Below are 15,818 nucleotides of genomic sequence, written 5' to 3' on the forward strand. Positions count from 1 at the left end.
GGGGGTGTACAAACAAGTGTCAACAAAACACCTCATTCGATCTATAAAAAGATCAAACAGCTATAGATACACTAGCAAATACTGAAATGCTTGTCACATACTCATACAAATACTTTAGTTTAAGCTAGTAAGTACTTAAGTACTGCTTCAGTATGACACAATACTAAGCTACTTAATACTTAACACATACACACACAAAACATTTACAAAGCAGAACGATTTTCACAAAGCTCTTTTAAAACCAGTTAGACTTTTTAAATGAGCTACAGCAATAAGCGACATGAAGAACCTGGATTGGGGTAAAGCAATATACCAAAATCACGTCAAGGAACTTCCTTGTTTGTCCGGTCTGGTTGTTTGAGGAAGGGGGAAATAGATATAGTGTTCAAAATCCCATTTCTCAAAAAAGTCAAAAGAACGCCCGAATATGCAATGGTGTGGGAATTCGGTGTTATTCCTTTATATATTCAACACATCACGCAGCACGCTGTATTCGGCGGATAAAACCAACTTTGCAAACCAATTTCTGCGGGTCCATAAAACAGCCAGTCTCCAGCAGTTTATTGAGCTGTCTGTGCATATATAATAATGTAACGTTTAAGTACTGAACTGCTTTCAACCTAAACTATCTTAACTGTAGACAAATGTATTATTGAATAGGGTACCAGTCGTTTCATACTAAAGGTAATGAATTATTAAGTTGGTTTAGTAACGAATATTGATTTACTGTAGTTAAATTATCATTGAGTTGGTTAGGTGACAAGTATCGTTCTACTATAGATAAATATATCATTGAGTTGGTTAAGTGACGAATATTGATTTATTGTTGATAAATGTATCATTGAGTTGGTTAAGTGATGAATATTGATTTACTGTAGATAAATGTATCATTGAGTTGGTTAAGTGACGAATATTGATTTACTGTATATAAATGTATCAAATTGAGTTGGTTGAGTGACGAATTTTGATTTACTGTAGATAAATGTATCATTGAGTTGGTTAAGTGACGAATATTGATTTACTATAGATAAATGTACCGTTGGGTTGATTTTAGTGACCAGTATTTTGGAACTAAAGATAAATTAATCGTTGTGTAAGTTTGGTAATTATTATTGTTGTACTGTAGATAAATGTATCATTGAGTTGGTTTGGTGAACAGTTTTACGTACTAAAGATACATGTAAAGTCGAGTTGGTTTGGTGACCAGTATTGTTGTACTGTAGATAAATAAACTATTGAGTTGGCTTGGTCACCATGGTGACCAGTATTGTCGTACTTAAGATAAATGTATCAGCGAGTTGATTTGGCGATCAGTAAATCTTAAAACAAACGTTATTAGTATATCCATTGTTAATTGCCGAGCAATTTTATTGTCTTCTCTTTTAACGAACCTTAATCAATGAAAGATATGTCGGATAGTAGTGGTATACAGTAAGATCCACTTCCATTAAATTCAACAAAAGATGTAGCCAAAACATTTATTTTTCATATCATATATTGTCTTGGTGTACGTTTTGTCTTCCTAGCGCTGTAATTGTTAGAAAGTTTTGTTTCAACTGACAACATTTACTATCTGCATCTACTAAGCTATTAATAAAAGAAACTTATATAGCAACTACAAAACAATATGTAAGCTAAGTATCAAAAATGGTGTTATCAAATGCAGAAAATTAAAAGTTTAAACGGTTGCTAATGTAGACAGAAATCAAAGTTCTTCAAAAAGAAATTAATTTCAATTCCATATCTAAGCAAAACGTAAATAAGTGTTGTTCCAATATTTGTGTAGAACGTCTGAAATGTGGGTTTTTTCGCAGTTAATCGTTTTGAAATACAACGTTTATCAAAAGCATGATGCACATATTATTGTAATAGTATAATTTACTTTGCCATGTTTACTTATCATGTGTATTATGTGCATGTTTTACTGATGTTTACAGGTTACATGTACAACAAAGAGTTTATATCAAATACTCAAAGATTAACTTCACCAAGTATAATGTACATGTGTAAACTTAATGTTTATAAAGTACAATTACAACGAAAAATGTACATAAAACATAAATTAACTCTACCAAGTATAATGTACATGTGTGTATTTTATGTGATTGCATGCAGTATATAGTTTATGGACAACATCTGCAAAGACTACAGTGTTCATAGACAACCAGTACAATACCCACTCTTTGTTACAATCAAGTATGTCTCTAGCACTACACACAAGTCTGTGGTAGACACAAACCGACATAACGCGTTAGTTGTGTATCGGGTGTTTGTTGGTATGTAAGTCACTGTTGTATGTTATGGAAAAACTTCCAAGCGCCTGTCTTTCTACAACCAATATGTGTTGTTCCTATTCTCCCAGTAGCAGGAATGTACTTGACCTGAATGAAATAAACATACTAACAACATCTGCGATAACAATCAGCGATAACGCTGAAAACTTTCTGTGTTATTGCTTTGAAACTATTAAGACTATTGCTGAGAAAATGAAAATTCTGTAAGGATAATGGAACCCCCATAGACTACTGGAGAGCTGGTGGAACTGCTGCTCAGATCGTTTTCATGTTTAGTGTCACCAATTACGGTTTGCAATAAACCATTTTTTTCATATTTATAAAGTGAATAGTAATAATTCCGACTACAGAGTATGTTTTATTTTTTTATAACAAAATATCGAGAAAATTATTGAAAGTAGTGTTTTCTTTTTCTTTTATTGTCATGATTTGATAAGGGAAAATCAGAGAAAAAATTCTTGACATAATATGAAAATGTGTCATCATTTCCTTCCACTAAAAACTAGCACACACTTCGTTTTTCCTTTCATATCTGGTCGAAGGTAGTTGTTTTCAAGTACATGTTTTAATGGGTGTTCCCTTTTTGACTCAGAGAACGTATTGTATGATTTAAAATTTGTACAGATCGGTCCGACTTTCCGCCCACAAACTTGAAACTTAGACATCAAATAAACAGGGGTAGACTGTAGTTACGTTTTGTAAGTAATAATAGTCCTGATATGTGTCTGTTGAATCACTTGTTTATTTAATCATATAAAGTGATTGAAACAAAACACAGATTTACACAAAAGATTAATCAGTACAAAAAAATCATTTTCACCAATAAGGTATCAATATATTTATATTGATTTTGGTCGCTCTATCTAATAATAAATTGAAACATGAAATTAACTTCACATAAGCAACTTTGACAGTCTCACATAAACTACAAGGGAAAAGCTGAATATCAATATAATTGTACGTCATGTTCACAATATGTATTCTTCATACATTTCCAACTTTATACGTCTTCCATGGGCTTACATAAATCTAGATGTGTTTCAATTCCAGGTGAGTCGAATATTCAAGGATGTTAATAGCATATGCCCATTATAAAGCAATTCGGAACCCGTCTCTTAGCTAGCACTCTGGCCAACTATTCATGAAACAAACTATCAGGTAAGACAGAAAACAATTACACCACAAAAACTTACAACAGGAACCGACGGGACACCGTGAAATATGCAAGCGGGGGAAAATTAATAACAATGTGTTTCGGACTTTCAGCACTTGTCCTGACTGATATCTACTTATGGAATGACATTTCCCCCCAACATTTATGAGATCCGATTCACGGTAAATATGTCTAGAAAGCCAATTCTATTATGACCTCATGAATGTTGAAAAATTGTAATTTCATTCCTTATATTTTCATTTTTAAGTGCTATGAATTTTCCTATGCAAGCATATATAAAAAAAAAATCTATTTATCCATGAGGCAACGCAGTAGAGAAACAGTGTGTTTTCGCGGGAAAATGTGAAACTTTCGCAGGGGTCCTAGCACCAGCATAACAACAAAACATTTTTTCGAATGTATGAAAACTGTTTACAAGAACCTCATTTCTTATCATTAATGTCATTACATGTTGGTTTTTTTGCCTGAAGAAATACCCTTAATAATATTTATATCTTACATGACATGTGTTCACTAGCAATTAACTCTTACTGAGACCTGGATGGTTTAACCCTCAAGTAGCAATATCATTCTTGTATTTCATGAAATTAAAACAAAATATCTTTCATGATTTATAAATCAGCGGTAGAATGAGCACGAAGCTATGGTATATTTTAATGTACACATGTAATCATAGTGTATAATAGCTGTATCTAGTAATTTTACATTGATTGATTCATACTTTACCACAGATTCTTCATTTTTATTTTACGTATGCGTTACTTAAATAATGCTAAGATATAACCATGAAACAATGACAAGTGCATAAATCATAAGTTACATCGAAAGAATATGAAAGATAAGGACTAGTTATGTTCATAGGCTTAGTACCTATAGAAAATTACACTACGAGACTGATTATCATGTTGAGAGATAAAATATAGGCCAACAAAGCTAAGACATACCATTTGTATAAGATTTGGAATATGAACTAACATAGCCGATACAGGCTATCGTGTTGAGAGGAGGTAGAATTTAAAGTAACACAGTCAAAACATAACAAGTAAAACTGGACGGGACATGACTTCATATTAGAGATAAAATACAGGATAAGGCAGCTAAGACAGAGCATCGCAGTGACAAACACTGTAGCACAGACGAGACAGAACCTTATGTTGAGATATGGAATACAAGACAACAACACAGATGAGACAGAACTTCGTGTTCAGTTGAGATATAGAATACAAGGTAACAAAGACGAGTCAGACCAACGAGTTGAGAGATAGAATACAAGGTAACACAGACGAGACAGAACAACGAGTTGAGAGATGGAATACAAGGTAACACAAACAGGACAGAACAACGAGTTGAGAGAAAGAATACAGCGTAACAAAGACGAGACAGATCAACGAGTTGAGAGATGGAATACAAGGTAACACAAACAGGACAGAACAACGAGTTGAGAGATAGAATACAACCTAACAAAGACGAGACAGAACAACGAGTTGACAGATAGAATACAGCGTAACAAAGACGAGACAGAACAACGAGTTGAGAGATAGAACACAGCGTAACAAAGACGAGACAGAACAACGAGTTGACAGATGGAATACAACGTAACAAAGACGAGACAGAACAACGAGTTGAGAGATGGAATACAAGGTAACACAAACAGGACAGAACAACGAGTTGAGAGATAGAATACAACCTAACAAAGACGAGACAGAACAACGAGTTGAGAGATGGAATACAAGGTAACACAGACGAGACAGAACAACGAGGTGACAGATAGAATACAACGTAACAAAGACGAGACAGAACAACGAGTTGAGAAAAAAGAATACAGCGTAACAAAGACGAGACAGAACAACGACTTGAGAGATGGAATACAAGGTAACACAGACGAGACAGAACAACGAGTTGAGAGATAGAATACAGCGTAACAAAGACGAGACAGAACAACGATTTGAGAGAAAGAATACAGCGTAACAAAGACGCGACAGAACAACGAGTTGAGAGAAAGAATACAGTGTAACAAAGACGAGACAGAACAACGAGTTGAGAAAAAAGAATACAGCGTAACAAAGACGAGACAGAACAATGAGTTGAGAGATAGAATACAACGTAACAAAGACGAGACAGAATAACGAGTTGAGAAAAAAGAATACAGCGTAACAAAGACGACACAGAACAACGACTTGAGAGATGGAATACAAGGTAACACAGACGAGACAGAAAAACGAGTTGAGAGATGGAATACAAGGTAACACAAACAGGACAGAACAACGAGTTGAGAGATAGAATACAACGTAAGAAAGACGAGACAGAACAACGAGTTGAGAGAAAGAATACAGCGTAACAAAGACGCGACAGAACAACGAGTTGAGAGAAAGAATATAGCGTAACAAAGACGAGACAGAACAACGAGTTGACAGATAGAATACAGCGTAACAAAGACGAGACAGAACAATGAGTTGAGAGATAGAACACAGCGTAACAAAGACGAGACAGAACAACGAGTTGAGAGATGGAATACAACGTAACAAAGACGAGACAGAACAACGAGTTGACAGATAGAATACAAGGTAACAAAGACGAGACAAAACAACGAGTTGACAGATAGAATACAAGGTAACAAAGACGAGACAAAACAACGAGTTGACAGATAGAATACAAGGTAACACAGACGAGATAGAACAACTAGTTGAGAGATAGAATACAACGTAACAAAGACGAGACAGAAAAACGAGTTGACAGATAGAATACAAGGTAACACAGACGAGACAGAACTTCGAGTTGAGGGATAGAATACAAGGTAACACAGACGAGACAGAACAACGAGTTGAGAGATAGAATACAACGTAACAAAGACGAGACAGAACAACGAGTTGACAGATAGAATACAAGGTAACAAAGACGAGACAAAACAACGAGTTGAGGGATACAGAACTTCGAGTTGAGAGATGGTTTACAACGTAACAAAGACGAGACAGAACAACGAATTGGGAGATAGAATACAACGTAACAAAGACGAGACAGATCAACGAGTTGAGAGATAGAATACAGCGTAACAAAGACGAGACAGAACAACGAGTTGAGGGATAGAATACAGCGTAACGAAGACGAGACAGAACAACGAGTTGAGGTATAGAATACAGCGTAACGAAGACGAGACACAACAACGAGTTGAGGTATAGAATAGAAGGTAACATAGACGAGACAGAACTTCGAGTTGAGAGATGGAATACAAGGTAACACAGACGAGACAGAACAACGAGTTGAGTGATGGAATACAAGGTAACACAGACGAGACAGAACAACGAGTTGAAAGATAGAATACAAGGTAACAAAGACGAGACAGAACAACGAGTTGAGGGATAGAATACAAGGTAACAAAGACGAGACAGAACAACGAGGTGAGAGATGGAATACAAGGTAACACAGACAAGACAGAACAACGAGTTGAGAGATAGAATACAAGGTAACATAGACGAGACAGAACAACGAGTTGAGAGATAGAATACAACGTAACAAAGACGAGACAGAACAACGAGTTGAGAGATAGAATACAAGGTAACATAGACGAGACAGAACAACGTTTTGAAAGATAGAATACAAGGTAACACAGACAAGACAGAACTTCGAGTTGAGAGATAGAATACAAGGTAACATAGACGAGACAGAACAACGAGTTGAGAGATGGAATACAAGGTAATACAGACAAGACAGAACTTCGAGTTGAGAGATGGTATACAACGTAACAAAGACGAGACAGAACAACGAGTTGAGAGATGGAATACAAGGTAACATAGACGAGACAGAACTTCGAGTTGAGAGATGGAATACAAGGTAACACAGACGAGATAGAACTTCGAGTTGAGAGATGGAATACAAGACAACAAAGACGAGACAGAACAACGAGTTGAGAGATAGAAAACAAGGTAACACAGACAAGACAGAACTTCGAGTTGAGAGATGGAATACAAGACAACATAAATGAAACAGAACTACGTGTTGAGAGATGGAATACAAGGTAACATAGACGAGACAGAACTACGTCTTGAGAGATAGAATACAAGGTAGCATAGACGTTACAGAACTACGTGTTGAGAGATAAAATACAAGGTTATATAGACGAGACATAATTTCTTGCTGAGAGATGGAATACAAGGTAACATAGACGAGACGAATATGAAAATAAATCGTTAATGCAGCTGAGGCAAACCATCGTGATGAGAGATATAGTTCAGACAATGTAGATCAAATGTGTTGGGAGATAGACATATATCTACGACGTACATGATAGACAATCTAGTGGACGTGAACTATTATCATGTTACCAACAATAACCGTTTTATTTTTGCTATTTTAATACAAGTCACTTCGCGGGCTCCATACATTCCTGTATACATCCCCAGTCTGTACGAATATTCGACATGGCAGAACGGTTATAACATAACGCTGCACTTTATATCTACATAATGATAATAAGGCTCACATTTACGTTTTCTGCACCACTTACACATCCCTTAAGCTTCTAAACTGCCGTGTGCTTGAGATATAAAAAAGAGAGCCAAATGAGATGGTATCTGCAGACGGAATACTTCATGGGAGGATGAAACTAAGGTTATTACTTGGCTGTTTGTGAATGCTAGATACAGAGGTGAATAATGAGATATTATCATGGGTGTTAAGATTTTCTATTGGAGAGGCTTCCATCACTGTATTGAAGATTCGTTATTGTCTTCATCCTAAAATGATACTAAGGCTATATGTGGTATAGGACATGTTTGTCTTACAGTGTATTTATTTCAACTTCAGTCCCTCATGTGGTCATATTGTCTTTCCTTATGTGGAGATGTTTCATCAGTATTTGTAGCTTTGATCTTTATTTTCCCCCGATGTGTCATGATGTTATCTGTTAAGTTTAGTTTTTAAATATATCCGATAAGATTATACAAACGGTTCAGAGAAAGGTTTCCTAATGTCCCCTCCGCTATAGATATAATAACACATCAGAACAAGAGCACGAGCCAGGGGGGACCCAGGAATTAAATCTGGGTCCCCAAACTTTAAACTCAGAAAAAGACTCAAAAAACCTAACAAATTACAATTGTCATGTCGGTTGTACATGTATACTACTTTCTGGCACCAAACAATATATAGAACTTCATTATTTCGAGATTGTGACAATTATAATGTCCCTGCCGAGCGAGGGATTTTTTTTCCCTGAAGATGTAAAACTAAACTTGTAGAAAGCTAGAATTTATCGGATATTATTTCCATTGTCAAACAGATCGAATAAGGCATAGAATAGTTTTCTGAGTTTGCGGTATTATTCCAGGTTATATTTTATAACATAGAGTATTTATATTTATGTTGAATGGTTCGCACCTTTCAGTCAAGCAGCAAGCTATGTAATAGTACAATAGTAAAAAAAAAAACACTTAATGATTGAAAATTGTCGTTTTTATTAAAACGACATAATATAAAAATACATGTTACAATACATGTATTGAACACCCTACTGAGAAGGTGTACCATAGACTGCATTTCATAATCAAATTCAATGCCATTCTCCTAATGACTATAGTAGGTGAGGGGACAAGAAAACGCCCAAACCTTGAATAAATGTTAAACATACCATGAGTATTATGACATCATATAAAGTAGAGAATTAAGGGGACGGTGGCGGGAAGAAATCAATGTTTAAAATAGCGCCCTACCTTTTCGCCCGTGAAGACATTTTCCAAGTGACGCTTACCTAGATCACGTGATCATATATTCATACGCATGTGCGTCCTGTTCACCTTGCTCACTAGGCAAATATATTCTAGGGCCAAAAGAAAGAATCCCAAAATAAACTTTTACCACCAACATAAATGCGATAAAATACTTTCTGTATTTAATTGTTGTTTTATGTTGAATGGTTCGCACCTATCAGCCAAGCAGCAAGCTATGTAATAGTACAATAGTCAATAAAAAACCAGAAAGACTTAATGATTGAAAATGGCCATTTTTATTAAAACGACATAACATAAAAATACAAGTTACAATACATGTATTGAACACTCTCCTGAGAAGCTGTACCATAGACTGCATTTCATAATCAAATGCAATGCCATTCTCCTAATGACTATAGTAGGTGAGGGGACAAAAAACGCCACCTTACACATTGAGCCCTTTCATAGATAGTCTACCACACCAATGAAATGTCTCAATGCCGAGCGGAGCGAGTGTTAACAAATTCTCTGAAACAATGGTAAAAATGTAGGTTTTTGGTTAAAATGTTGATGTTTGTGTCATGCTTTTCATGTGCATGTAGTTTAGGCGAGCATTTTGGCAATAAGATATTAATTTATTTTGTCATAAATATGAATTATGATTTGACTGTCTTTTATTGTGAATTTGTATGCATGCATATGTATAAGTGCAACACCTGTTAAAAAGGATATATATATACATGCCAGACTTTTATGCTATCATTGGTTATTATTAAAAAAATAAATAACAGGTATAATAAATCTATCGTGGTGATCATGTGAACCACAGGTGTAAATACAGGTTTATCTATAATGATATTGACTGTACCTTTGAAGTAACAATTTACATATATACTTAATTCCAACATATGGTTTTATCCTCTCTCAACGGATCATTAGTAATCTAGTTGAAACGGCCCTACTTTTTAAATCGTGATATACAATTTTGGATTTTAAATTAAGCTAGCATTCAATTTATTTCCAATAAGATAATTGTTATTTCTGTTTAGTGAATTTAAATCGAGGGTGTCAGCCACCAATGCATACATCGTTGGTGTCCAGCTCTTGCCAAAAGGAGGCCCCCTCTGTAAGAGCCACACAAATTAAGTCTGCCGAAGTTACTACCGGACCCATCTAGTGTGTCGTCGTCCATCCCCACTGATGTTCCTGACATCAAAAGAAGGATTCAGTCTGTTAAGAGATAAAAAAAAGTATTCGTGAAGAATTACTTAACGTAAAGCCAAGTTGAAAAATATGTACTTTTTAACATGTATATTGCAATGAATAGACAATTATAACGGGACGTGTATATATATGAACATTGATGTATATTTCAATGAATAGACAAGTATAACGCGACGTATAAATATATGAACATAATAATTATAAGATAAGTATAACGGGACGTATATATATATGAACATTGATGTATATTTCAATAAATAGACAATTATAACGTAATGATTAATTTGACAATTACTAAATTAAACAACAACAATTATACAACAGTAAGAGTATGTCTTCTTATCTTTTATATAAAATCATCCTATTTTCCATGCACGGAATGTATCAATTAGGTATTTCTGTGATTGACATTTATATATATTTCATATCACTTACTGGTATCACACGTTCTATGCTGCCATCTACTACAGCCATCGCACTGCAGTGCATGCTGTGCAGGTCGGATAACACTGTCGCGAGCTAAACATTTCGTCAATGCTGGTCTCATGGTTGAAAGTCTTATTCAAATTAATATAATATGTGAAAATTTTGCTATACATTCGTCCAATTTATTACACCCTCTGACCAATCCCGTTAATTGTTGTTTTGATTGAGTCACTCCGAGGTACTCTGTTAAAACAAGAAAGACCCTCTACCCATATCTAAATTATTATTAGTTAATATTGTAACTGATTTTTTTCCAAATGCTATTCAATAAGTTTTTTAATTAATTCTTTTCTCTAAATAATTAAATTAAATTAAACACTGAAGTAGAAAACACTATTGCAAAGATATTTGAGACTGATGAGTGTCAACTATCAATGAAAACACAAACACAATTTTATCTGTACATGTACATATCTTTATTTCTTGAAAGTGCATGTAACTTTATCAACATAATATCAAGGTATGTACCTGTATTACGCACTTGTAGTACTTGCAGTACTGTACATACTGTACTATATATAGAGTGGGGTCGTTTTCACTAGGGCCGTTACTGCAGTGCGGCCGTTTTAACCGGATTCGGACGTTAGAACAATACGATTAGATAGACAAATAGACTAATATATAAACAAAAGAGGATTAATCCCCTATTGTTTAGAGTATAAGTAGTGGACTCCTTGTTTGGACAACTGCACCATTAGGCATATATAGGTATTCAAACTGCTGCTTGCCATAGAAAATCATAGTTCACAGGATGGTTGATATTAGTAGAAAATCCCATATGAAAAAGAGGAAAATCTTCAAAAACCTAAGTCCAGATTATTTTTGGACACAGAAAAAAGGGTGTTTCGGGCAACTGGGTCCGCCACTGCGAGCATAAGTGAACAGAGATTTTATAAATAATCAAACTTTGTACAACAATATTTGAGAGTAGGATGGGGAAAAACCAGATGAGTTGACATCAAATCATATTACAACCAAATCGCAAACTGGAAAGTCTTTATCTATCATATTAGACTTACTTTCACCTGGTGACATTCCATAAAACTCTTATTTAGCCATTAACAATTAAACATATAGCTTTATAGCAGACAATATTTAAGCATTGAACTGTTTTTGTATGGTATTTATGATCTATTTGAATGACACAGCTTTGCAAGCAAACAACATAATGCGCGCTAGTATCTGGCACGTATTATTTTATTTCATTTACTTTTTTTCTTAATTATGAATCTTTATACATATATATTCGTTTTCCAGGTATTTTCTTATTTTGTTTTTCTTATTTAATTATAGTTATTTATTTTATTTTATTTATTTATTAGTAATTTTGGCTTTTTTCACTATAAACTACTAGTTAAGTATAGTTTTTATGTTTTGGCTTATTTCGTATTACATCATACTTGATTTTTTTCTGCGCGCTAGACACTTGTTGTAATACTCTACTTCCTGTTCTCTACGTCACCTCTGATACATACTTCTGATCATGTTTATATTATTTTTAAGTTGTTCCCTTTACTTATCGAAATACATTTCATGCAAAATCTTTACATTTACATTTGATTGTATCACTGATTCTGTCACCAACGAAGGTCGATAATATGATGTGAACAGGCTACGATGCATGGCTATAGTGTCGGCCATTAACCGTTACTACGCAGTGCAGTTTGGAACAAACCCAGGTCAGTATGACATACATAACTAACACTTCTTATCAATTACTCTCAACAGGTGGACTACTTTTTTGGAAAATGTGATAACACCACTCATAGAATAGAATACGTATATTGCATTTTTATCTCAAAGAGACATTCGTTAAGAAAACTGGATGCTTTACGATGGTTTAAACATTCAGCTTAATGATATTTGAAGAATGCATTGCATCTTCTTTGAAATTTATGATGGTATGAAAAACACTTCCACCCAAACAAATCCCATATAGTGCGGTTAAATGGCGGCTATGGTACCATAGTCCTTTAAAAAGACGATCCTAGTACAACTGCCTTCCGCGAAGATAGCCATGTATTATTACAATACTAACACTACTACGTATGCTACTTCCCCTATAGCTGCCTTTCTGTCGTCATTTCTACACTTCTGAAATAGGTGTGTATACCTAGTGCATTATATCTACAGTATTGATGTTTACAACTATCTTTGCAAAAAAGTTCTTCCTTTAGAATTACGTGTACAGCAAACTGCGAAGAAAAAGTGCACATCGCATACTCACGGTTATAAGTACCGCCTGGAGAAATTCCGACAAGTGGATGGGTGTATGATCTGTCGGTATACCAACTCACCCTAGCGAGCGCAATGAAACTCACTGTACCTTCCTCGGCATCCCGCATCCATGACACACGTGACTTCGTTGTAACACTAAAACATACCAGGTTGGGCATGCGTGCCCATTTATTAGTGTACTGTTCAGTTTATGTGTTTAGTCAATAACAGGAAAAAATCATGTTTGTGCTTTTTTTGGATTTTGTGTTAGCAAGCATAGTCATTAGAAAGGTGTGGGTGTCTAACACAGCATCGATCTATTATTTTAGTATTTACAGGGTTTAAACCAGAAAACATATGCAAGCTGTCTGACATTCAATGCCTCTATATGTAGTGCCTATTACTGGCTGTTTCAAAGTTGGACATCCTCCATTGTATGAATTTAACATAATAAAAACGTGTTTTGTAGCAGCCATAGTGGTACATTTTTCGTGTGTGTGTATCAGAAGAAACAATTGAAAGGGCAATGATCAAAAGAATGTTACATTTATTGGAGTACATATTAATTAGTCCGACGATCAATGACGACAGGTGGTATTGTCATAAGAGGGAAATGGTGCTGAGGAAGGAAATAAAAGGTTACATAAACATAATTTATAGTGTAGAGAAAATAAATACAGTGTAGCACAGACGACAAAGACCATCGTGTGGAGGAGAGATTCCATAAACATGGTTACACAGACGACAAAGACCATCGTCTGGAGGGGAGATTGAATAAACATGGTTACACAGACGACAAAGATCATCGTGTGGAGGAGAGATTGAATACATGGTTACACAGACGACAATGACCATCGTGTGGAGGAGAAATTGAATACAAGGTTACACAAACGACCAAGACCATCGTGTAGAGGAGAGATTGAATACATGGTTACACAGACCACAAAGACCATCGAGTGGAGGAGAGATTAAATAAACATTGTTACACCGACGACAAAGACCATCGTGTGGAGGAGAGATTCCATAAACATGGTTACACAGACGACAAAGACCATCGTGTGGAGAAAAGGTTGAATAAACATGGTTACACAGTCGACAAAGACCATCGTGTGGAGGAGAGATTGAATAAACATGGTTACACAGACCACAAAGACCATCGTGTGGAGGAGAGATTGAATAAACATGGTTAAATAGACGACAAAGACCATCGTGTGGAGGAGAGATTGAATGCTTGGTTACACAGACCAAAAAGACAATCGTGTAGAGGAGAGATTGAATACATGGTTACACAGACGACAAATACCATCGTGTGGAGGAGATATTGAATACATGGTTACACAGACGACAAAGACCATCGTGTGGAGGAGAGATGGAATACATGATTACACAGACCACAAAGACCATCGTGTGGAGGAGAGATTGAATAAACATGGTTACACAGACGACAAATACCATCGTATGGAGGAGAGATTGAATACATGGTTACACAGACGACAAAGACCATCGTGTGGAGGAGAGATTAAATAAACATGGTTACACAGACGACAAAGACCATCGTATGGAGGAGAGATTGAATAAACATAGTTACACAGACGACAAAGACCATCGTGTGGAGGAGAGATTGAATAAACATGGTTACACAGACGACAGAGACCATCGTGTGCAGGAGAGATTGAATAAACATGGTTACACAGACGACAGAGACCATCGTGTGCAGGAGAGATTGAATAAACATGGTTACACAGACGACAGAGACCATCGTGTGCAGGAGAGATTGAATAAACATGGTTACACAGACCACAAAGACCATCGTGTGGAGGAGAGATTGAATACATAGTTACACAGACAACAAAGACCATCGTGTGGAGGAGAGATGGAATACATGGTTACACAGACCACAAAGACCATCGTGTGGAGGAGAGATTGAAAACATAGTTATACAGACGACAGAGACCATCGTGTGGAGGAGAGAATGAATAAACATGGTTATACAGAAGACAAAGACCATCGTGTGGAGGAGAGATTGAATACATAGTTACACAGACAACAAAGACCATCGTGTGGAGGAGAGATTAAATAAACAAGGTGACACAGACGACAAAGACCATCGTATGGAGGATAGATTGAATAAACATAGTTACACAGACGACAAAGGCCATCGTGTGGAGGAGAGATGGAATACATGATTACACAGACAACAAGGACCATCGTGTGGAGGAGAAATTGAATACATGGTTACACAGACAACAAAGACCATCGTGTGGAGGAGGGGTTGAATACAAGGTTACACAGACAACAAAGACCATCGTGTAGAGGAGAGATTTAATACAAGGTTACACAGACAACAAAGACCATCGTGTAGAGGAGGGATTTAATACAAGATACATGGTTACACAGACCACAAAGACCATCGTGTGGAGGAGAGATTGAAAACATAGTTATACAGACGACAGAGACCATCGTGTGGAGGAGAGATTGAATAAACATGGTTACATAGACGACAAAGACCATCGTGTTGAGGAGAAATTGAATACATGGTTACACAGACAACAAAGACCATCGTGTGGAGGAGAGATTGAATACATAGTTACACAGACAACAAAGACCATCGTGTGGAGGAGGGATTGAATACAAGGTTACACAGACAACAAAGACCATCGTGTAGAGGAGGGATTTAATACAAGGTTACACAGACAACAAAGACCATCGTGTGGAGGAGAG

At 35.9% G+C, this 15,818-nt stretch overlaps 2 protein-coding genes across 3 annotated transcripts in view; one reads left to right on the forward strand and one right to left on the reverse strand.

Annotated features, from left to right (window-relative positions):
• The window catches only part of LOC110448177 (high-affinity choline transporter 1-like), a 33,897-nt gene extending 20,644 nt beyond the window's left edge, over positions 1 to 13,253 (reverse strand). Inside the window, exon 1 of one of the 2 annotated variants that reach the window (XM_021494288.1) lies at positions 13,108 to 13,253. The gene's annotated coding sequence lies outside the window, so the exon portion shown is untranslated. Of the gene's footprint in view, positions 1 to 9,173; positions 9,267 to 13,107 lie in introns of those variants that run through there. The other variant, XM_021494289.1, reaches the window with a different exon arrangement.
• The window catches only part of LOC110448167 (putative uncharacterized protein DDB_G0281733), a 6,435-nt gene continuing 3,118 nt past the window's right edge, over positions 12,502 to 15,818 (forward strand). Inside the window, exons 1-3 of the mRNA XM_021494267.1 lie at positions 12,502 to 12,559; positions 14,037 to 14,282; positions 14,588 to 14,908. Of these exons, the coding sequence (XP_021349942.1) occupies positions 12,502 to 12,559; positions 14,037 to 14,282; positions 14,588 to 14,908 (625 nt within the window). The remainder of the gene's footprint in view (positions 12,560 to 14,036; positions 14,283 to 14,587; positions 14,909 to 15,818) is intronic.

Source organism: Mizuhopecten yessoensis, unplaced genomic scaffold (assembly GCF_002113885.1).
Source record: "Mizuhopecten yessoensis strain PY_sf001 unplaced genomic scaffold, ASM211388v2 scaffold3855, whole genome shotgun sequence".
NCBI lineage: Eukaryota > Metazoa > Mollusca > Bivalvia > Pectinida > Pectinidae > Mizuhopecten > Mizuhopecten yessoensis.